Source organism: Gambusia affinis, linkage group LG08 (genome assembly GCF_019740435.1).
Source record: "Gambusia affinis linkage group LG08, SWU_Gaff_1.0, whole genome shotgun sequence".
NCBI lineage: Eukaryota > Metazoa > Chordata > Actinopteri > Cyprinodontiformes > Poeciliidae > Gambusia > Gambusia affinis.
Window position 1 is genome coordinate 8,486,658 of NC_057875.1, and position 24,710 is coordinate 8,511,367.

The 24,710-nt window shown below is 38.2% G+C and overlaps 1 protein-coding gene across 2 annotated transcripts; it reads right to left on the minus strand.

Annotated features, from left to right (window-relative positions):
• Positions 1–39: 39 nt before the first annotated feature.
• On the minus strand, positions 40–19,347 carry LOC122835061 (transient receptor potential cation channel subfamily M member 1-like). 2 transcript variants are annotated; one of them, XM_044123778.1, is made up of 27 exons: positions 19,276–19,347; positions 12,107–12,183; positions 11,228–11,423; positions 10,936–11,149; positions 10,517–10,641; positions 10,270–10,441; positions 9,460–9,634; positions 9,243–9,366; positions 7,151–7,223; positions 6,582–6,682; positions 6,079–6,255; positions 5,848–5,982; positions 5,667–5,717; positions 5,411–5,551; positions 5,297–5,326; positions 4,909–5,201; positions 4,571–4,799; positions 4,352–4,483; positions 4,138–4,269; positions 3,912–4,040; positions 3,572–3,823; positions 3,294–3,486; positions 2,286–2,306; positions 2,044–2,188; positions 1,733–1,938; positions 1,490–1,622; positions 40–1,411 (listed from the first exon to the last, which is right to left on the minus strand). In XM_044123778.1, the coding sequence occupies exons 1-27, from the start codon at positions 19,345–19,347 to the stop codon at positions 142–144; spliced, it is 4,998 nt and encodes a 1,665-aa protein (XP_043979713.1). In that variant the 3' UTR covers positions 40–141. The 2 variants fall into 2 exon arrangements, with proteins under 2 accessions (XP_043979713.1, XP_043979714.1); XM_044123779.1 differs by lacking the exons at positions 40–1,411; positions 1,490–1,622; positions 1,733–1,938; ... (15 more) ...; positions 7,151–7,223; positions 19,276–19,347 and adding an exon at positions 13,219–13,359 and having other exon boundaries at positions 9,151–9,634.
• Positions 19,348–24,710: the final 5,363 nt, after the last annotated feature.

Consider the following 24,710-nt stretch of genomic DNA (forward strand, 5'->3'; position numbering starts at 1 on the left):
ATTTCTTGTGATTTTTCTTTAACCCCTTAACATTTAACAAACAATTTTACCACCACTATTTAAGGATGATTTTCTTTCTGTCTTGGTTTTATAATCCATGTGTTTTTTCTTTATTCCTTTTATTTCTTGTCTTGCAAACCCTCATGTGTTTTTCCCGCCTTCATCTTCTTCATCTTCCCATCCAAGGGCTGACACTCTGCTTGCTTCGGCGAGGTCTCGCTCACTGCTGGAGGCTCTCGGCTCTTTTAAGAACACCACGGGCTTTACTTTTCTGTCACTGGCGTTGCAGCTCTGTGACCTGTGAGACCTCGTATACCTTTCATCGGCTACAGTCAGGTAGTCGGTACCATCCGAAGGGTTTCTTTTGGGCTTTGTTGTCTTGCGGTCTTCGTCCTGCTCCGTTTCTGTTTGTCCTATCTCACTATCTGAAGGAACTACATCTTTGTGATTCATTTCTAACTCTTCAGGTGAAGCAGCAGTTTGGAACTGCTGAGCGAGGTTTTTGACTGATGATGCTTTTCCACTAGAATGGACCTGATGCTTTAAATCTGCTGGCGTTTGAGTTGTATCACCTGCTTCAACTGGATCGTAGATGATGGTGCTGATAGCCCTCTTCCTAGTGATGGGAGACGTTTGACTTTCAACTGGAAGATCTCTTAGAGATTTTGCCCTCCTTGGAGAAGAGGAAGGTGCTACCTGAGGTTTTGCCTCGCTTGTAGGCTCAGCAGATCTCTCTGGTTTATCAGGGGGGTGGACAGTGATGGTGCTCCTAGATCTTTTCTTTATTAAAGGAGAGGAGGGCTGGTCTTCAGCAGGAAAGTATTTCAGGGACTTCGCCCTTTTGGCAGGCGATAAAGGTTTTAGCCTGTTTTGGTCTGACAGTTTGTCCAGAAACATTGTGCTGCCTTGCTTTATGTTGGTTATGGTCTCTTGGCTTGAAGCCCCAGATGAAAGCTTCTGTTCACATGGAGATATGAGAATGTCCACACATGAGCTAGGTCGCGATCTCTCCAAACCACCAACCTCTAGCGTCTGTGCTACATTGAGAGCACAAGTGCTCGAGGCTTGACGCATACTCCGCTCTCTCTCGAGGCCTACTTTCTCGTCTGTGTCCTTCTGCCTGGTTGCAAACTCTTCCATGTCCATGTGGAAGCGGTAGAGACTGTAACCATCTGCACTGTTAATACTGCCCTGCCGGAGGAGAGTGGAATGATCACACACAGATGAGTTTCTAGAGAAGGTTCTAGTTAGCTCCAGTTTGTCCAGCCCTGCAAGCTTTTCCAATGCGGAAGCCATACGTCCGTGGAGCTCTTCCAGCTGGGCCAGACGCAGGTCTACTGTCTGCAAAGATGCTTTCATGGTGTTCTCCCTTTCATTGACCTCTTCCAGACGCATTGACATGTTCTCAACTCTGCAGATAAGATGAGAGAGGGAGCATAAAATAGCTGTATTTGGAAATACAAAAAGTACAACTGAGAATGCATTTTACCTCTCTGAAGTAACCTTGATGCGTTCATCACTTGAAGACTGTTGCTCATCTTCCTTTTCCCGGAAGTATTCCTCCACGCACTGTTCCTCAAACTCATACAGATTCTTTAGCTCCTCTGGATTTAGTCTGAGCTCTGCAAGAAACATTAGAACACAAAGTTAGTCAGAACTTTAGCGTAATCAACAGAAACATTTTCTGGTAAAACAAGATCTTCGTAATTTTGTTCAACTGAAGGAGACTAACTGAGGCCCCGATCCTTCTCATCAAGCTCTCCTTCCTTATTTCTCCTGATGCAACGCCGGAAAAGCCTGTTTAAGAGGATGTAGAGGTGACTCAGGATGATGAGAGGTGGAGGCAGGATTGGGCGGTCGTGGAAAGTCATGATTAGCTGGTATCTTTGAAACTTCCAGACCTGGTTGGAGATGGACTTGACTTCAAAGAAGGTGTTGCTATAAGATAGAAAAGATAAAAAATAATAATGTTAATAATAATCATTTTTAACTCTGAAGATGTTTCAATGTCAGTCATCTTTATTTATTTATTTATTCTTTTACTTGAAGACGGCAATGAGCAAGTTAACCAGAAGGATGTTTGCAACGAGAAGATAACAAGCCATAATTGCAGGCGTGAGCCATGCACCGGGGATGCATGGAGGAAGCTTTTTCCCATCTTCATCATATAAATGTTCTCCACACGGAGCTGTGAGGAGAGAGGTGAGAAAATTAGCTTTGCTATTAAACAAAGTTCAGCAGCAAACTGATTAGAGTTGAGAATCCATGATTTAAAGACTACTTACGATTAATTTCCATTGCATAGACTTATGAAAATACAAAGAAACAATTGCAGAAGGACAGAGAAAAAGTTAAAATCAATATAAAAAAACCCATGTTGATTTCTGTCAAGGTGAAGTTGGTATATGAAAAAGGAAAAATAACACTGGAGCACTTCCATCAAATTGGATGTTAATGACTGTTTTTGTCCCTGGGTTATGTTTAGTGTCATTTTTGAGTTAAATCACATAACTAGTTTAAAGTTTAAATTAGCAATATGCAGCAGCAATGTAATAATTTTTAAATTTTATAAACCAAAGATTAACTGAAGAGTTTTAAAAGTCAGACGTTGTCTTCATTCATTGACTTTCTAAATTATGTTTATTCCAAATGACAAATATTTCTACAGCCTTATATCACAATGTGAACAAATATTTGACCTTAATGATTTTGAGATCAATGTCATAAGCCGAGAAGAACAAAGCATATGAATTAAGAATAGAAGTTCCAGAACTCAAGACCAGCTTCTTTATTGGAAAAGAATAGAAAAGCATTATATATATATATATTTTTTTAAGTTACTTTCTGGAACTCTTAAACATTTACAGAATACTGCAAAATTATTCATTGAAAGAAAATGTTTGGGCAAATGTACAAACTAAATTATTCCTGTTTGAAATTTATGTCATACTTTTTTTTTTCATTGGTGGGTTTAAAAAATTTAAAAACATTACATGTTGTTTGCTGATTGGTAATTTTGACTATGTATTGATATCTTCAACTTGACAGAAGCACTTTTCACAGAAAAACAAATCTTAATGGCTGATGATTGTTAGTGAGAAGACATGTATTGTCTGTTCTGTTCCTGTTCCATGCAGCATTATTGCCATAAATGCCATAAGAATTGTCACAAATCTGCCAGCAGAGGGAGCCAAAGTATGGAGTGTACCATTTTGTACACAACAAAGTGTCAACTTTACTGAAATTTTAAAAGACACTGATCATCTGCCCAGAATCAGGAAACAGAATCTTACTATGAATTCTAGTCTTACGGTCTATCGAGTCCGCAAAAACCTCCCCATAGATCATCCAGTAGGGCATGTAGAAGATGTTCCTGGCCAGGCGCCACGTCGGCTCTTCATCCGGATGAAGAATGGCTTGCCGAGCTACGCCGAAGCTCATCAGTACCACCAGCATGATCACGACAAAGTACATCATGTCAATCATCTGAAGGAAAAAGAAGCAAACACACTTGAGCTCAGTTTGCTCTTTTTATACCTACAAAGATTTTGTATGACGTCACTGTGTTTACCATTTTCCCTATCATCATCACATATGGTCCCAGGTACTTGTTGACTCCAAAGATGTCCAGCACACGAATGTACCAGAAGATGATGTCTATGCAGTAGATGACTCTGCCATAGCCCATGTATGGTTCCGGCTGCAGCCGCAGCATCAGCGCCAGAAGGAAGGTAGAGATGGCAGCAAGGTCTGTGATGTTCCAGTAGTCCTCCATCCAAACACTTATCTTCTGCTTCAGCTTTCCTGGTTCTGACATCAGTATCTAGATACCAGGATTTATAAGTTAACATTGTATCAATCAATGTTTAAATATTATAAAATATTTTAGGACAATTTTAACATTTTAGCACCTGTCGAACTTTTTCTGTGCCAAGAGTGAGGATGTATGCAATGACCATCCACTCTTGTATAGATGGCCATCGCTCCATTTTCACAAGGATGATGTAATTATACAACATCAAATAACCCAGATAGGAAATCTAATGGGGAAACAATGTAAGAATAGAAATTTAAGGTCATCTTTATTCAAAAGATTTTAAAATGTTTTATCTTTGAGTAAGTTTTAGTTGAACTTACGGTGTTGAACCAGAATTTGGTAAAAGGGGCATCATAAAATTCAAAGAACCTTTTTGCAATGGGAATTTTGCGCACATTAGTATTGCCCTCCTCCTCATCTCCTTTGCGGGAAGTCCCATCATTGTTAAGGTCCTATAACATAAACGCAAAGTCTTGTCATCTTTCATCATGACAATAACAGAATGTGAAACTAATCATCAGCATCAACACTGACCTTGCTGGATTTTGCATCATCATCCTTGTTCTTTCCCTCTTCTTTTTCTCCAGGTCTTTGATAAGAAGTGTCCTCTCCAATTCGGAAGTCCAGGAGCATAATCAGTGGGGGGAATATAATTCCCAGAATAACCTAGGTGGGACATCGTCAATCTGATTACATCGTTATTTTTAAACAGGTTTCCAAAACTGCTTAACAAAAAACTATTTCAGAATCCACCTTGAGGCCAGGATTTTTTCCAATCCTCAAACAGCCCATCCACATGTCAGTGAGCAACATTTGGCTGCAGGTGTGAGCGATAAAATCCCGCTGTTTTGCAGCCACCGCCAGCTTCAGACAGGTCGAGTTACTCCAGTTGACTAGCTCGTATGTTAGGAGTTTCATGGCTACTTGTTCGTCGCGCTTGTAGGACTGATCCAACAGCTCATAAGCTAGTTGCCCAAATTCTCTGAAAAAGATGACAGCTGCAAACATTATGTAAAAGACCTAAACAAGCAAAAACCAAAAAAAATTTAAGTGTGTGCTTTTATTTCAATGTTTCACTCTGCAGCACTGACTTGGAGTTGTTCTCCAGGTCTTGGGATATGTCGTCCACCAGTTCACTTTCAGAGCACTCGTGGGCCATGGTCTTATACAGCTTACAAGCTACCAGGGCCTTCGCCATAGCCTCCTCCCCACGCTGCCAAAGAAACAACGCCATCTTCTGGCGCTTTAAAAGAACTGCCCACAGCATCAGCTCGTGGAACGGGTACTTGAATCGGCAGACCTCTGGGTCATCCACATCTATTTCCACCTCTTCTTCCTTCTTCTTTTTGTTCTTTTTCTTGCCTTTTGGTCTTGGTTCATCATCCTGAAAAAAAAAAAGAAAAAAGAAAATCAAACTTGTACTCAAGCATTTTGTTGTAGCTATTAAATAAATGAACTAAAAGGAGTTTTCAACCTCACCTCCATTCCCAGGAGCTTCAAAGCTTTTGGCTGCACAAGAGAAAAAAGTGATCTATTGTTAATGAAAATTACTCTGAGTGGATCATTCATCTATTGTCTTCCATCAATGCATACCCTTTTTAGGCCATATAGATTATTGTATAGGTTGCGGAAAGCCTTTCTTGTATAGTTGCTCCTGTAAGCTCCTCCCATGAGGTATTCCAACACCAGACCAATATCAATCAAAGTGATCTGATAATCTGGAGGAAGATTTCCCTGGAGAATCAAAAGTTACGTTTAAGATATTTAGGACTTTCAAAATATTTAGTATAGCCTGAAATATTAATGAAATTTTGATTCTATTCTATTGAATTTGTGAAATATAATTTACCTTCTTAACATCTCTAACCACAGCATGCAGAGTATTTGCAGGGCCAAGTTTCTGAGAAAATTAATGATTGGAAGAAGGTTAGTAATAATGTTTCTGCACCTTTTAGTTCTATTTTTGCCTTAGATCTCCATGAGAACTCTCAAATTTGCTCTCAGTTCATGTTTTTGTGTTTTAGACCCACAGTGTTGTACAGCTCCTCCAGTCTAGGGATGGTGAGGAAATGATGAATGTTGACCCCGTTCTCAAGCAGAAGTTTGACGAAGTCCACTCTGTCCAGCACCAGAGCATCCATCATAGCCTGCTCCAAAGAGTTCACCTAGCACACGGTAAGATATGGAACATAGCCATTAATTTAGCCTAAGCTATGTTTCCTCATTTTCCATGAAATGTTTTCTGCAATCTTCATTCTCACCCAGCGAATTAGCTCCAGCTTTCTGGGATCTGTCTCCTCAGGAGGTTCAGGTTTGGCTTTTCCTTTTCCCTTCCCCTTTTTGGCCCGAACCTTGCTGCGTGGAGCGCTGGCTGGACTCTTTGGTTTTTCCTGAGTTGGAGCAGCACTATTTGTTGTGCTGGCAATGGCTCCAGCGGGCTGATAGGAAGTAAAATTAAAGAAAAAACTGTTGTTTCTCTTTTGAGCAATAAAAAAACATCAATAATTTTTTGTAGTCTTCTTCTAATTTGAATTGACCATTTTGCTTTTTTACATTGGAAATTTAAAAAATGTTTTACATCACCGGTTTATCTTTAACAGAGAATAAGCTCTCTTGACTGAGCTTTCATCTACCCTGCTTAAGGCTGTTTCCCTTTTTGTCCACACCATATCCATATTTTATGTCTTAAATGCTATGTATAATAAGCAGTGTAGCTGCTGTGGAAACTTTTGTATTGATTGGTTAATATACGCAGACCACTCACTGGTAAGTTGTGCCCGTAAACGAAAATGTGATTGCGGGCAATATCCACTCGGTTCCAGGCCAGGGCCAGACTGAGTTGGTCTGCTGCTGATGCATTAGTGCCTGATGCAAGCAAACAATCAAAAGCAGAGAGAACATGTGAGAAACAAGTCAGTGCTGCCTGCAGTAAAAAAAAAAAAAAAAATTGCTGTGAAGTTTTTCTGCAAATATAGCACCTGTCAACATGATTCAGGACTTCTAATTTTAAAACTTGCAACTACTCAATTTTTTTTATATGGCCAAATTGCCAAACAGCAATAATAAAAGCTCATTTTATGTAACAAAATACTGAATCTTAATGTAAAATATCCACTGGTTACAAGTTATCCTAATAGTGAGTTAAAACTGGAAGTGTTTGGCAAGTCTCAAGTGTTTCTGAGGATATTGTAACCCTAACTAAATATTTTCAGCTCAGACGATACTTGGTTGGTGTGTTATTTGAATGAAGAATTAAATAGTCTAAAATTTCTGGGAAGGTGGCTTCTCTGACTTTGGATTTGTAAAAAAAGTAATCAACCAACACTAGAATACCTTTTAACAAGGCAGTCAGAATAGCCATTTCAATATCCTGTTGCCCCTCAGAGCCCATTCGAAAAACAGTAATCTACATGCAGGAAAGGAGAAAAAGAGAAAAGTTTAATAATGGTTTAATGGTTCAGCAGAAAACCAAACTAAATTACCTTGGATGTTATAATTTTTCTAGAAAGTATTTCCCCACCCACTTCTGGTTTTAACCAGAACTTCAGACTTCTACATTCTACATCTATCCTTATGAAAACAATCAGCCACTTTTCTCAGCAAGGAGGAATAGTGCTCTCTTTGTTAGATATTCAGCTGTATCCAACAATATTATGCAGACCATTCTGTCACATGCATTCTTAGCAGATTGAATTAGACTTGCCTGAACACTGACACTGCACACCAGGCCACGAGATAGGTTAACAATAAGCATCACACAGCAATTTAAACACTGTAAACATTTTTGTGCATTCAATTGCCAGTTGTTTTGTCTGTGTTTGCTTATTTAATAAAAGTGTCTTACTATTTCTGCATTTTCATCAGTTTATTCCAGCTGCTTCAAGTGGTGCACTTATCATAGAATGAAAGGATTGTATCAGGTCACCACACTTTCACCTGCACTTAAAACATTGCAGCATCAGATTGTGTATATCCTACAGTGATATGATCTTTGAAAAAGCTGTTTAAGTTGCTTATCCTGGTCTGTTGGAGAATTATGAAGCCTAAAACATCAGAGTGTGTCGGAGGAGTGATAGCACTCTGAAAGCCGAGAGAGGATTAGCGACATAGAACCTCTCCTGTATCTGCGTGCAACATGCTTTCTATGAACACATAAACTAAGCGCTTCCACCAAACAAGATGGAGTGTGCACTGATCTTCCTCATCTAGATCTATATGGTTTATCAAGGCTTTATATGATGGGTAATCCTCATTGCATCACTTGTGAGGATTCTGCTCCAGATGCTATTTTTGCAAATGTGTTTTGTGAAGATTTTTATAATTATGATTAATCTAGTGCACATTCCAAGTCTGGTCTACATTCAGGGTCTTGGAAAGGTGTTCATATATCCTTTGAAATGTTTCACATTTGATATGGCACAATCATATACTTTATTGTATTTGCTTTATTGGGGGGTGCAGGAGGGTGGATGGTGGTTCATGTGAGACTGATTACAGCTGCAAGTATTTTGAGTGTCTTTAACAGCATTGCACATGTAGAGCCTGAAAGCTTTGCATGTTCTTTTTTGCAAAAGAGCTTAATCTCAGGGGAAGGAAAGTGTTGGAATCTAACAAATTTGAAGCCTTGCCACAAATTTTTGATTGGGTTTAAGTCTTAATTTTGACTTGGCCATTGTAATACTTAAAAAGGCTCTGTGTTTAAGATCAATTTTCTGGTGTAAGGTGAACCTTCCCCCCTGCTTAAGACTTTTGCAATCTCCAACATACCCTTTCTGCCCAGCTTTTATCTCCCTGCTGCATTGTTTGTATGTTGGGCACAAAGTTGAGTTTTGATCTTGGCACAATCTTCCATGATTGTTCAGTAATATTTTCTGTCACACCTGTGAGGCTTTTACAGAGCAGCGGTATTTGAATTGTATTTAAGCAGACTCTGTTTACTAATTAAGTGACCATCTGATGTAATTTGGTTGCACTGGATTTTGTTTAGGCTGAATAAAAATTCATAATATGCTTTTCAGATTTTCATTTGTAAAAAGCTTGGAAAACCTTGTCTCATTTTTTTTTTTTACCTCAACTTCAAAGTATTGCATAACTTTGAATGTATCATAAATGTCGTCTTAAATATGGTGAAGATTTTGGTTGTAAAGTCATAAAATATGAAGAAGTTAGAGGGATATAAATATATTTTCAAATGATTTTACAAAAATAATTTAATTGCCAACATGATCCAAAAAGCTAGAAACACAATTTATTTGGATCACGTTTATTCACACTGTTAATGGAGATATACGGAGATGAGTGAAATGGATATATGAAAGACAATGGACACTGGATGATCTCAGAAATGTTTATTATGTGACAAACACACAATATTCCCACATGAAAGATGATTTCAAACATGAATAATACCTCCACTGTTACTCACCAACTCCCTTTTTTTCATACACTCCATTACCATGAGCAGGATCTGCTGAGACTGGCTTTTGCTATAATTAAACGTCTTCTGGATTGTGACTAAGAGCTGGTCTCGGACATCATCGTTAACCAGGCTTCAGGAGAGGATTGATAAATCATATTTAAAACTTCTTTGACCTGAGAATACCACCAAGGCGTTGTGAGAGACGAATTATCTGAGACCTCACCCTCCATCCTCTGAAAACTTGTGTGCAAAGGATATGATGTCTGAAGCGCGGCCGCTGCCATCACAGACCACCACGGGGATGGGAGGCTCATCCCTTAGGCTCTCTAAGGTGATGGAGATGACATTGGGACCTCCCTCCACTATCAAACACACAAGAGGAACACCCTGACCCAAACCTGGAACACATGAAGACAAAGAGTCAACTCAGACACTAAAAAAAGAAAAAACAAGAAACCAAATTTCATGTGATGTAGGAAGAAGGGAGTGAAGTCAGTGGTGACAGCTGAGCATCCCTTTGCTGTCCCTGCCTTCTCGAAGTTCCAGGCATAGGATGACAAAGGGAAGCCCACGGGTCACAGGGGAGCTCTCCAACGGCTTGTCCTTTTTAGAACCTTGTTCACAATTGCAAGTTCTGCATATAAGCCCACTTTTGTGTGAGCTCTATCAGTCCGTTGGATTTTTATCTAAATCCTCGAACTCATCCCCAAGCAAACCAGCTGTGAGAACAAAACGTTGATGTATGCACCACGCCCTCTTCTTTTATCTCGGTGCATTTTAGTAACAGTGTTACATTGCCGCATTCAGGGTTTGTATAGTTACAATATACTGGGTCAATGTTTTTGCATGGATAACATTTCTAGACAGAACACTGCTTAATTTTATTTTTATTTTTTTATGTGGACAAAGGCCAAAGACATTAAAAAGTAATATTTAACTATCAATCTAAGATAATTTGAATGCACCACTGGAACATGTAAATAATCTCTGACCAAGAGCCCCACAATTTCCTGAATCCAGGAAATCCACTTACGAGTGTTGATCTTCTGCAAGGAGATGTGCTTCTCCAACAGCCGACGGAGTTTGACCTCAGAGCCATACTTCCCACAGGTTCCGTTGTCGGTGAGGATGAAATGAGAATGGCTGCTGTTGAGCACCGCCAGCTTACTCAGTGGGTTTGCCATTGATTGATAGGGTCTGGTTACCTAGAAAAGCAATGGAGAGGAAACTGTCAATCAGAGCTATCAAAGAAACAAAAAAGAAAGAAATTCTGCTCTTACATCTTTTCCAATGAGATCCTCTTTGTTCTCCAAGATGCCCCAAGGAGCAATCCCTATTGCACACACTTTCCCTCGTGACTTGGATGAATGGTCCTTTAAGGCATCCCCAACGTGACGGATGACGCCTAAAGTAAGATTAGCAAACCCGATTACAATGAATAAAACCTTTTTCCAGAAACCTCATGGAGCTTTGTCATGGGACATACTTTGGCGAAATCCACACGGAATGCAATTTGTGCTAAATTTCCAAGCAATGGTTCTAATTATAGAGCTTAAATCTGTGACAATGTGCTTGATAAACCTCTTCCCTCAGGAAATTGCAGTAGAGGTGTTATGCAATGACATTTTAGAGTCAAGGTAATCTTCTAATGTCACAATCTGGGAATTTATTTAGTGAACAGTAAAAGCATTCGAATAACCTGTGTTCACTCCGCCAGTGAAGATCCAAGCTCCTGTGGTGACAGCTGCTTTTATCAGGCCTTTCCCAAACACTTGCTTGAGTTTGGGTTGGAGGTCAAAGTTCTGGAGACCCCCATGCACCGAAATGAGCAACGTTGGCAGCTCCAGCTGCCAGTCCTTCACCATCAGATGCAGGAGGTTGTCAGGCTTGGTGTCATAAGAAACGCGAATGTACTGCGGAAGAAAATCATTTTGGTTGGTTGTGTTTGCTTTAAACTGCATAGCAAATGGAGAAAATCTCAAATCACTCACCATTGCCTTGTTGACGAATCCTCCTCCCTGAAACTCAATGATCCCATAAGAGTCTGTAGGGTAGGTCCTGGTGTGCTTCACCACACTCCATTTATCACTCGGTGTCTCAATTTGCACCAGTGGGGTCGCCTCTGCTATGGAATTGGCACCAGGAGGGATGGCCACATGTTGCGTCACCAGCTGACCACAGGCACATCTGCAGCAGATACATTTGTTGTGAATTAAGAAATGCTTTGACTTTTTGAAATGAAAGAAATGACGTGTATAAGATGGGCTTTTCCTGAAAGTGTCTTTTTTTCGTGCTCTTTGAAAATGTGCACTACTTGTCAGCAGCACACCAGGCAATAAGTAAGTTTGTAAAATCTCCATAAACGGTACTTTAAGCTTAATGAGCACTAAATAATTTAGAAAACCAATTAGACACTACAAAGAACATATTTCTAACAAAAAATAGAAGTATGTAGATTTAAATAGATATGAATTCCTTATTATTATGACAGGTCAAGGTTAGGGTTCATTGTCTTTTATTAATGTATAAAACGTGGCCTTGTCGATCTGTCAGTTTTTTCTTAAATGTCAGCTTATGACCAACAAAATTACAATGGACAAGATGTCTTATTTTATTCTATGCAACTCTTCTGAACAAGATCAACAACAAATCATTTGATTTGATTTATTCTTAAGAACAGTTTTTACAGCATAAAAATAGTTTGATATCACTAAATTTATATGAAGAATCTTAACACCACACTCTTCCTTTTCCATGACACCAAATTTAAGAAGTGCTGATCTAAACATTTGTAAATAATTGCAAATCCTTGTTGAAAATCTGACTTGTCACAAAATTCTTTTTATTTTCATGTTTTGGTTTTTTTTTACCTGGTCGGGTCCTTGCTGGGAAATATGTGAACACATTCCCTTTTCAGGAATGTCCTCTCAATCCAAGCTTTCTGTGCCTGCGAAGACAAAACATGACAGAACCTAAGTGAGCATTATAAGCTATCATTGCTTCCCCCGGAGATCAGCCTCAGCAATCTGTCTGAATTTAAGTTGCACTTTCCAAATCCTCTTAGTTGTAATCCCTGGTTGAAAGATGCTGATAGTTTGAAATGTGCAAAGAAGGCATAAATGCCAGGGGAAAATATTTCAGCCTGAAATAGAGTGAATACAGTTAGTGGTGGATTCTGATCCAGTGGCTCCAGCTTAGAAAACCAGTCCGTTTTCTTTTAATAGCGCAGAATGTTGCAGAGTGAGAAGTTGATACAAGTTAAAAAAGAAGTTTCCCACACATTTCTTGTTCTCCAGGGTGGATCAAAGTTTCCCAGAACACGAAGCACGTTTTCTTTCTATCTTTCTTCACCTCCCACCCCGACCTCAAGAACTTTTTATAACAGTTGCAATCAAATTTGCTGAATAATCTGCTGCGACACCTTCCAGGAAATCAATAAGAAATAAAATTCAGGCAGAACAGACGGTATTAAATTATGTTAAAGTATCTACAACTAAGTCACATGAGAAAGAATTAGAGGCCATGCACAAACTCTGCTGGTGTCTTGTGACTGGTCACACGTTCTGCAGACACAAACTGCTCTCTCCCTGCCTCAGCACCTCAAACTCACATGTATTAAAAATTTAAAGGTTGAGCCGTTTAGTTTGTTTCTTCCCACACTTTGTTTAGATCTTCTAAACCAGTGGAAACATAATATTTTATTAGTTTTATTTTTGCCATTGAAATGAAAGGTATTTCACCTGCTTACCAGCAACTTATTTTATTTTATTGTTGCCTTTTCCATCTTATTTTTCTTTTCCTCTGAATCATCTTGGCTTGCAGTCTTATTATGCATCATTAAACAACCAGAGCTCCTGCTGTGCTGCCTGCTCATATTTAACTTGTCTGAATTCACCCTTCAGGGTCTACAAAGCAAATTACATCTCAATCTATTAGGTATTTCTGAAATATTGTTATAAATTAGCTTTGTAAATAGACTTACACGCAGCCTTCTGTTGTAGCCTTTCAGTCCCCTTCTCTGGTACTACAACACGTTAGGGTTTGAGAAGTGAAGAGAAGACTGGTGCTCCTTTGGTTGAGCCTTCCTCTCGTGCTGCATACCCTGCCAAGCTTTCCCATTGAATCCCACCGGACATGAAACTTCTTCACTTTATGAGGGCCGCCTAATATGATGAGCATGTGAGCAAGGTCTTTGTTCACCCAAGTCCCATGACTCCAGTTCAAGGTAATCCTTTTGGTAGTCCCATGACCCCCTTCTGCATGCCCACGGGGTATTTTCATCCTTGGCTTGAAACAAGGCACAATAAATCTACTTTGATAACCAGCCCCTAATCTCCCAATTTGTTTAAACCTCATTTCTTTGTTTTCCCCCTGCACTTTCTGGTTGATCTTGTGGATGATCTTGTGCATGTGTCTGGAGAAGATGGCACAGAACGCCTAAACTAGTTGATCAGAAACTCTTCAGGTTTTCATCTGAAAATCTTCAACCCCCCTCGTTTCCAGCCCTTTCCCCCCCAAACTCCCTTGATATCAACTTCATTTGCATAATTGGGAGAATTGGATGCAGACATACTTTTGTGGGACACCTTGTTAAAGAATGACTAGTTTCCAGACGGGGGCAAGGTCAGTCAATGCTAATTGCACTTAATCTCGATTTTCACACACCACATTTTTAAAGAGAGAAATGAAAAAATAGCAAATATATTCACACCCCTTGAGTTTGGTCACATTTATTCAACTTACAATCACTCGTCGCCCTGTTCTTTTAAAAATAGAACATGGTGATTAAACACAGTTACCCATACCAGCCTTTCCCGATTGTTAACTTGTTAAAAAAACAATTTTTTAATTATCCTGTCCACAGATTAGCACTACTTTGTTTTGCAAAGAATGTGATTAAACCATGGCAAAAGAGGGTGAAATAAGGTTAAAAACCTCAAGCAATCCTGCATTAAATGTATTCTGTCAACACTGTCATACGAGCCCCTTTTGTGGCTAAAGAGAGCAGTTCGAGTCTGACCGAGCTGATGATAGAAAATACTGGGTGGGAGAACCCCAACATCCACAGACTTCACCTGTTTTTGTCCTGCTCAAGTTTAAGCCATTGTTCATTTCAGCACAGCAAAAGTAAAGCGCATTTTCAGAAGGGGATATTTGGCGAGTAATGACGCATTTATTTCAGCTTATTTAAACTCATTAACCACAGCAACTAAAGCCAGAATCCAATCGGCCAGCAAAACTGCTGCCCTCGTTAGAAGCTTGCCATTAGCTCTTAACCAACAAAGACCCTGGAGAATTTAGATGTTGCAGGCACAGATTGTGTCAAACCAAGCAAGTAGTCAAGACTTAACCCTAGCATCGAAACAAAACCCAACATTCATTCTGGAACGTACGCTTTTCTTGGAAAGATATTTGCCTAAAACAAAAGGAAAGTTGTGCAAGTTGAACATGAGTTCTTATTTGTTGAAAGAGATGAATATTAAAAACTATAAAACTGCAGTTTTATAGGTTGTACAAATAATTTTTTGTTCTCTTGAAACGGTGACCTCTGACCCCATTTATAGGTCTTACATGTTTCTCTATAACTTTTTTCCCCACCTACTTACAAATTGTGGATTTTCTGTACATTTTCAAACACATACAGGCCACATAGGCAGCACGCCATCCATTCTCTTCTTTTTTTTTTTTTTTTTTGAAATCACATGGTGTTGGTCTCCTGACCCACAGCTTAGCAGCTAATTTGTTTCAGTGAAGCTACAATTGCACCATTGAACTCCTAAAAGCCATTTGAACAAGTTGTAATGATTCATTTCAAGCTGCTATCGGGACCCCACTGGAGTGGAAGATAAAACCAACTAATTCCTCTGCTCTGATTGGCAATGGGGTTAGAGCTTAATGAGCTGTGGCACAAAGAAAACACACGCGGTTGTAATAAATGTGCTGGACACATAAAAAGCTTGCTTTTACGAGGATTGACTTGAGGGCAGAAGATTTTTACAATGATTTTTACATTTCTCCAATTTTGAAACGTTGGTTTGGCAAATTGGTACCCACTGTGAGGCAGGCTGTTTTTAGACGGCCCGGCTTGTAAATGAACTCATTGTCCTCCAGAGTTGAAAATCCATTTAGGCGTCACGAGTCCGACATGTCACTGATTATCCCCAAGAGTCAGAGGAGTCATAAGACATGTTTTAGAGCTGCTGTTTTTCCACCAAGGATAGAAAGGCAGAAATAAATGAAATCATAAAAACAGAAAATAACTGAATTTTGAGATAGTACACTACAGATCTTTTTGTACTGATGTGATCATAAAGGTGTATTTATCACCTTTGGAAAAAAATGTGTAAGTGGAAAATGATGCAAATATAGTATGTAAGGGGGAACAGTTTTCAGTTGTTATTTTGCGTTAATGTAAACATTTTGGAGAATTACAGCCAATCTCAGTGAAACTAGATAGTGGTTTGTATTTTTGGAGTAAAGATAGATTTAAAAAAAACAAACAAACAACTAATTTAAACTGTGTTATTAATTTTTTTACATGAAAGGCCACTTTTAGATCTGCTGCTAGCTACTACTTGTTAAATTTATAGCTTAACACAAAATGCTCTGTTATGCTTTCCTCCCTATTTTGAAGAGTATTTATGATAACTAGTCCTTTTTCTAATGTCATTCATGGCAAAAATAATTTATAAAACTGTAATTTGTTGAAAATATCCAGTTACATTATATTCTGTGACAAAATTATGATAAAAACTCAAGATTGGACATTTTTCAGTCCAATCTTGCTGAGATAGACATTCTCCAAATTCTGACATTTTAATAAATTTTCTTTGAATTTTCTCTTAAACTCTATAACTTGAGTTAAATATTCTGGGTTTAGGCCAAGGTTTTACTTCATGGCTCCTGTTTCTACAGTATCTCTACATAATATCCTTTCTATGGCACCATTATTTTGTGAAGTGTACTAAACAGCACCACGACATGGCATGAAGTTTCCACTTGTTTGCCCCCCCAGTACATATAATGTTTTCAGCTTTACAAGCTTCCAATTTTTCACCAAATATAAAGAGGATCTTTATGACCTCACACTTTGAGTTGTTTCTCTGAATATGTTCTCTTTTGTTCCTGAGTCCATCCATAAATCGTAAACTTCTTCCTGTCAGCCCATGTGACTACTTCCCTGTGACTAATGAGACTTTTACCAGCTGCAGCCAACATCTTCACTAGGTATTTAATTTTGTTGTCGAGGTTCAATTACACATTCCTCACAAAAACATTTTAATCTCTGGAACACAAAACCCGTCTCCTTTCTTGAAGGATATGATGTCTAGATATTTCAAGAAGCTGATGCTCCATCTTTATGATGGAGCATCAGTTTAACTCCCTGTTCAATATTCATTCAGCTTTCAGATAAATGCCACAGAGCCATATTTGTGCGATAAAATACAAGTAGATTTCCAGAATATACATAAATGTAATGCATTTTACACTTGTATATTAAGTTTGATTATGCTAAAAAATTTTATTTCTATTCGATGAATATTGAATTCATATTAGTATTTTTCTACATGTTTTATTAGGTCATCCAAATTTGTCATGTGCTCCAGATAATGTAATCTGATTTCCACTTAATGATTAGTAGAATGTTTAATCCTTTTGCAAACCTTCAAATTTAATCTGAGAGTTCCTTTTTTTTCATTAGAACAAAATTATTTTAGGTTATAAAAGTTGAGTACAACAACCATATAGCTTTTGTTTATTATTAAGGAAACTTTCTGTAATGCTGCCACATTTAAAGATTGTTTTAATTTTCATGAGCTTTCTTCACACAAAGAGCCTGCTGTGCCTCAGCCTGAAACACTGAAACCTAGCTCTCAAGATGTGAGCCCTTAAGCTTTTTAACGCTCTTTGGCCCTCACCTGACCTGAGCCTGACTCTTACATCACACACAGTCATATGAGGCTGAAAATCACTGGGTTTGTTAATCAAATTTCCACTGACTGTCCTGCCGTTGTGTATTTGAACAATGTAAACGATTAATTTTATGGTACTCATAAAATTTATCCCAGAATTTCGCCCACCGTCAGGCTAGAGACTTTTTATATGTACTTCTTTCTGCAATTCTGCAAGCTGAACCTTTTTCTCAGAATAGGGTGAATAGAGATGAACGCTTTCCTAATTTCATTAATGGCAACAGGGTAATATAGTCTGAGCACACTTAGCTGAATGTGCTTGGTGATGCAGAACTGTGGGTAATGCTCCCAACGAGCACGACATCTGCCCTCATTGTTTTAATTTGTGACTTTTTTTTTTTTTTTTAAACCTAATTTCAAAATGACAAGGATGAAAAATAATTTGTGGTCCATACCGTGAGGCTCCATAAATTATGGTTATTTTGGAATAGAAAATTAAATCTACAGTGAAAGCAACCAAAATATTATATGTTTCTAGAAAAACATTGAACGTGGTACTTTGTTGATTTTTGATACTATTAATATCACAGAACTGTTCACCTTAGAGCATAGTTTAAGTTAATGAAGTGCAAAACATCATATAAAAAGCTTGAGGAATGTATTCTATTTTGGTTGCACCAGAACATTTAAAGGTTGCTAAAATATCCACAAAAAGAGCATGGTTTATCATAATCTGTTCTCATTAATGCCTAATAATCACGTCTACCCTTTGATGTTTAACTTTTCGACATTGACCGAATGATTAAAAAAGCATGAAATGAACCATAGTTCTAAACCACATGAGGGGTGTTTGTGGCATTCTGGCACTACTGTGTTCTTTCACAAAATCAGTAAAAATGGGCTCATTTGTTGATTTGCTCTCTTTTAGTCCATGAAAAATATACAAGCTAGATCCTTCATGCTTTCAATGATGTGAACTGAAGCGTATTAATGACATGAAAGCAGAGTTTAGAAAGAGTCTGCAATCTGTCATGACTCCACAGAGAGACCATTTTAAAGGATTAAAGTTGTGTTCAGGGGAAACTAGATGCTCAGTTTTAAACACCACTAAAAGGTGACTTTAGAGGGTTTTGGATCAAAATACTGGCCTTATAGCCATACTTCTGCCCAAGTAATCTGAACAAACCAGCATTTCAATGAAAGAGTCAAGGCTTTTTTTTTGTTTTCATGGTGTGATAACAAGTGTGATCACATGTGGATTCCAGTGTTTTGTGCCGAAGTCTGCCTTTTTTTTAAATTCATCCCTATTTATTCAAAAAATTTCAAATGAAACCCAGTCCAACAAACTCCCATTCAGCTGTCGCCTGGTTAGTAAATTGAGTAAATATGTGCGACATGACCTCAGTATAAATACATCTATTTTGTGAAGCCCTCTGAGGTTTGTTAGAGAAAATTAGTGAACAAACAGAATCATGGAGAACTAGGAATACAGCAGGCAGGTCAGGGAGAAATCTCTGAGGACTTTTTTAAGCAAGATTGGGTTGGATATCAGTATCCCAAGCTTTGAGCATTTCATGGAACACTGTTCTACCTATTGTCTGAAAAATCAAAAGAAAAAGTTCCTTTCTTTAGATTACAAGGACAATTCTGTTTTTTGAGAAAAATTAACACTGCATATCACCCTGACCACATGATACAAACATGGGGGGGGGGGGGCAACATCATGCTATGGGGAGACATTACATCTGTTGTGCAAAATGTAATGTTGTTGACTGTGTGTTTATATTTTTGTAGTTTTATGATGTAAAGCACTTTGAAATGCCTTGTTGCTGAAAGGTGCTATACAAATAAAATTTGATTGATTAATGTTTTCAGGAGAAACATGAAATGTGGTCAGAGCTGATTAACACTTTACAATTTTTAGCTTCTGTGTTTTTATTTATTGCATGAAATCCTAATAAGATAGAATTAAACTTTTGACTGTAACATGAGAATATGTGAAAAAGTTCAAGAGGTAAAAGTAATTTGTCAAATGACTGCAGGTTCCTAAAACCAGACAACATCAATTCCAGATGACAACTTTTAAAACACTGAAAATAAGCTGTTTTCTGCAGGCTTCCTCTTACCTTTTGCGAGCCAGATGTGCTGCGTTTGAGGGAGGATCTTTTAAAAGTGCCAGCCTGACCCTTGGTGTCCATCTTGAAAGCTTTAGCACAGAAAAGGGATCCTCAATGAGCTTCAGCCACAAAGCTGAGGCATGACTGCCACCTCTAAATTCAAACTTCGAAATAATTAGGCCTGTGATTCTCCATCAGTACAGGTCTGAGTGCTTCTCTCCCCTCTCTGCAGCTTTCACTCAACTGACAAGACAGATATTCCAGCCAGGGATATAAATCACTTGATGACACACTTGACACATAGACCCTTTTTCTCTGCCGAGCATCCCATAATCAGGCTTAATGCAGCCAGCTCTTGAGGCCTCAGAGTCTAATGGATAGAGATTTAATAAATGGTTATTGAAGGTAAATCTGCTTTGGTACACCACAACGCTGAAAAAGGCTGAGAGGGGCTGTGAAAGCTGCGATGCCAGTGTTAACTGGCCGAGAGCAGACAGTTGTTTCACCAGATGAGGCTTCCAGCTCCATGTGTCTGGAAGGGGAGACAGTAAGGACTCAGTAGGGTGCAGGTGAACAGACAGGGAACAATACCTTACATCTACTGAAAAGCAGTTCCACTGTAGAAGATGCACTGAATAATTTGTGCAGGTTTTCACACAAAAAAATGCTAAAATGTTTTGAAAATTTTACACATGGCAACATAATTTAATGTTATATTAAGTTATGTTGCCATGTGTTTCAGCATGTTCAAATTCCATTGCTTTTGAGTAACATGGACAGAGAGAAGCTCATTACTGAATATTTTTTAAACTTCATCTTGCTCCAAGTGAACAAAATATGCATGCAATTCACCAGCGCTCATTTATAGCCTTTGTGAGAATGTGAAAACCAAGACTAAATAGTAAAACTAATGTAATTTAAAATGTATTGTTTCAGAAGAAGCAATGTTCCAGTTGAAAAAGTAGATATTCAACAACTCCCTCTGCTGGACACACATTGTCATGATCTTATGAGTGAAAAAAGCATTCAGTTGTGGTTGATGTGAGTGATTGCCACATCACTTTTGCACATTTTGTCATCTTACAACAACAAATTTTGAAGTGGAAGGAAAAAGACGGGTTTTTCAAATCCGATTCATCTACAACAATTAGAAAAGTGTTACTTGTTTTAGTATTATGATGTTTGTTAGAGAACAGCAGTGAATAAACGATAAACCAAAGAACAGAGTTGACGGGTCAGATCTTTTGAGGGTTAGGTTGGAAAACTATGGCCCAAGTTTTTAATATTTTAGGGAGCACTGTTCAGTCCGTTACTTAAAAAAATGTGTTAGAATGACCCAGTCAAAGGTCTATGCATAATCCAATTGAGTATTTTGGGCAAGGCTCTACATCCATTTGAGCGAGCTTTAAATTAAGAAAGAATGTCAGCCTCTTGATGTATGTAGTAGGTCGAGACATTCTTCACTTGCAGCTAGTGAAAGATGGTTCTACAAAGTGAAAACTAAAGAGGGACTGAATAAAAATGCATATGCCACTCTTTCAATTGGTTTTATTTGTAACAAATGACTTACAAGAATGTCTTATTTTCCTTCCAATTTACACTTATGCAATATTTTGCACTGGCTTGCCATATAATCCCAATGAAGTAAAATAAAATGACAATCTGAGCTTTACAATGAGATGATAGCTATCAACAGCTATCCTGAAGAAAAGGTGTGCAGTGTTTAAAAACTAACAGGAGACAGTTACTCTCCTGACTGTACTGTCAATCACTATGAGCCATGAGAAACAACTGTACCTGCTGTAGTCAGATCCCCTTTGGTAATGATCACAAGCATTGCATACAAACCACTGGCAGATGACTTCCATGTTTTGGTGTGTCGAACGCGTCTGTGAGTCTGGCTGAATGTGTCTCATAATGGATAATGCGCAATTTCTCCTCGTAAGCAGGCACAGATGAGCTTTATTATCTGTCAGTGGCTTTGCATTGGTCAGTGGAGGAGATTAGTTAGCCCCAGTGAAGAGTGGGACACATGGGGGGAGGAATATTCACTGAAACATGTGACAACATAAAAATATATATAACTGGGGATGATGGAGGCCACTACTGTAAACATATAAACAAAGTTTGTTAAACAGAAGTAAACTTTCACATTTAGACTGGCATTTGGTGATTATGTGAATTAAATAGTATGAGTAATTGAATTAAAATTTTCAAAACAGTATTTTGTTGCTGTATAAACTTCCACCGTTGACTTAAATGTTGATGGAATCAGTTACAAAGTAATTTATGCAGACTTGAAGTTTTACTTTTCCATGAATCAAATTGTCTGTGGTTTGAGTTCTTATGTTGCCTAACAGTTGACTTTGATGATCACAAAAATCATAGTCAGTAAACTGATACTTCATAAAGTTAATAAGTTAGACTTAAAAACCTTATATTAAAACTTTTTTAAGCAACACAAAACTGAAATCAATTTAGCACTGAAGAAACCTCCTACCAAATGTAAAAAATAATAAGTTTATCTACAAGAATTTGTTTTCTGTTAACCCTTAACCTCTTACCTAGCTTTATGCTAATGAATGATATGCCTGCCTCACATTAATTATTAGCAGATGCACTCTGTATCACATCTTGCTTTTTGTAACATTCAGACTCAATTAATCCTTCAATTCTTTGTTCTTTTTCCAATTTTTTTTGTCTTCTAACTATTTCTGATGTTTTTGTACTACTTCTGTCTTAATTATTGATTGGCTCCACTCTATCAAGCAACAAATGGCTTGGATTTCTTCTAATTCATAACTTTGATACTTTTCATGAATAATTTACCATAGCAACTCAGGTTGTAAGAACAGTTTTTTTTTTTTCATCTCTGAAACCTTTATTCCTGAAAACCAAAAAGAGTATGGGACTATTCATGGAAGAACTGCCACTGTGTGAACCGATTCAGTGAGATTCGATAATTCAGCAACACCTAGATTTTCTTAGATTTATTCTAAGATTTATGCTTTTCTAATGCTTCTGCAAATTTTAATTTCTCATCAGTTGTTTCTGCATCTGTTCTGCTAATCCGTTTCACTTGTAGCATTAAGAGAACATTAATGCAACGACTGCTACCTGTTTCAAGCAGAAAAGAACACTAGAGACAAGGACAGTTCTCAACTGCAGTCACTAGAGGGAGCCGTGTTCAAAGGGAAGGAGTGAGTTTGTTCACAGTGCTGGCCCCTGCTTGTTATGATCAGCTGTCTCAAAAGTTGTACTGCTTCAAAGGTTAAATACATAAAAAAAAATTTGCATCCTCAAGCAGAAAAATTGGGTCTGGATTTATATATTTGACATTTACTACAGTGTCCCTGCTTGCTCCCTATTTTGTGAGGCTCAGTTTACCTTCCTGTGTTTTATTTGACGATTTGTAAATACGTGCTTGACTCATCTCATCATTTAAACCAGATGGCATAAGGCCAGCAGCTGGAAAAGTTCTTTTAGAAACTGTTTCCACATGTGATTCCAAGAGGGAATACTACTCCTTTCAGGAAGGGGAGATGATTCTTGTTGTAGAAGTTGTTCTTTGTTTTGGTGAAATGTCTATTGGTACAGCCTCGAGCAAGGAAACCCAAATATTGAAGTGTACAGAACAGTACCACAGAAACTTGTTTTTGGGGAGGTGGATGGTTCACCACACCAAGCAAAGGTATGTGGTGTTTGTTTTTTTGTGTGCACTTTGGCTTTTATCAAATTGATCAACACTGACCTGCAGGAACAAATCAGCAAAGGTTGTTTGTTTCTGATCAGCCAATGTTTGTCCTGGTTGCTAAGGAAACAGACAACACCCTCACCGGAGACTTTGGTGCTTCAGGTGTGTTCAGTCCCTTTGTGCTGCTCAGGAGGAAAACACACTCATCTGATAATACAGTGCACAATGTTGGAAATATAGATAAGGCATTCAAAACATTAAGAGGAAAAATAATGCATCACATAGATGATGACCTTTAAGACTATTGACATTTTTTTCTGTCTTCACTGATGAAGGTGGGAACTTCGGTGAAGGAAGTGATGCTTAGAGATTTGGGTCATGTACTGACATGTTCCCTACATGTGCTCTTCATGAGTTCCCAGAAAGCATTCAGGTCTTCTCATGTAATTATAACCTATATAGCATAATAAGATAAAAGCCATGTGCCCAGAACCCAAAATAAAACCAAATTAGAGGGTAACTTTACATATCCTTAGAATTTTGTTGAATTATCTTTTACATGTGCAATGCGTAATGAGTGAGTGCTTCTGCTCCTTTTCCCCCAAGATAACTGCAACTTATCATGTTTTAGATTTCCATTGTAAAATAAAAGTTTAAAAGGATAATAAAACAGTCATCCCAAATCCATCCATACTGATGGGAGGGTAGTAACTTTACCTAATTGATCTGCTTTTCAGTCTACATTTCAGACTTATTCCATTCTCTGGCAAAAAAAAGTTTTACATTTGTTTTTCCTTCTTTTAGACGCATGAAAATTCATCCATCCATTGTGTATACCTGCTTATCCTAAAAGGAGTTGCAGGGATCGAAAGGTAGAGTAGTCACTAGACAGATCGCTAGTTCATCACAGGGTAAAACCACAAAACACATGATAAACAACCATGCGCACACACTCATGCCAAAGGGCAATTTCACTAGTTTACCAAACACTTCTGTTTTTGGATTGTGGGGTGAACCCAGAGAGAACCCACACATGCATAGGGAGAAGATGCAAACTCCATGCAGAAACAACTCAGACTAGTATTTAAACCCAGAGTCTTCTTGCTGCAAGACAACACTGCTGCCCACACTGCCAAAGTGCGTCCACATATAAAAGCATTAGGTATAATTTGTGGCTGTTACTAAGAAATCAAGGAAACCTTTAAATAAATAAACTAGTTGTACTAAATGTAATTTTAAAAGCAGTAAAGTTAATTCACGTGTAAAAAATCCTTTATAGTGGAAAAGTTTGTGTGTTTCTCATTTCACACTTTTCATTGAATTAATGTCTGTTAATTAAATGTAACAAAAAGTTATTTTAATCTGCTGTACAGAGGAGAATGGAATTCGATTGCTAAGTAACATGTACAGGGAGACTAAAATCTAATGCAATCATTAATTTGGTGGTGGTTGATCTGTACTCTCATGTCAGCACAAACAGGATTTTACGGAAGTAGGAAGGAGGAGGTGTGATAGACGCTAGACCTCCATGTGGCTGACAGTTTCCCAGATGAACACACAGGCTTTTCTAGACTGCTTTGTCTGCTTGTGTTCACAGTCTGGCTCATTACACACCGCTATAGCAAGGATATTCCTGGAAAGCCTTTTTCCCTGGAGAAATGGAATCTCATACTTTATCATGTAGCCAACATACTTAACTCTATTCCATTTTTTTCCGCTGGCGTAAGGAATTTTCAGCATCGACAGAATG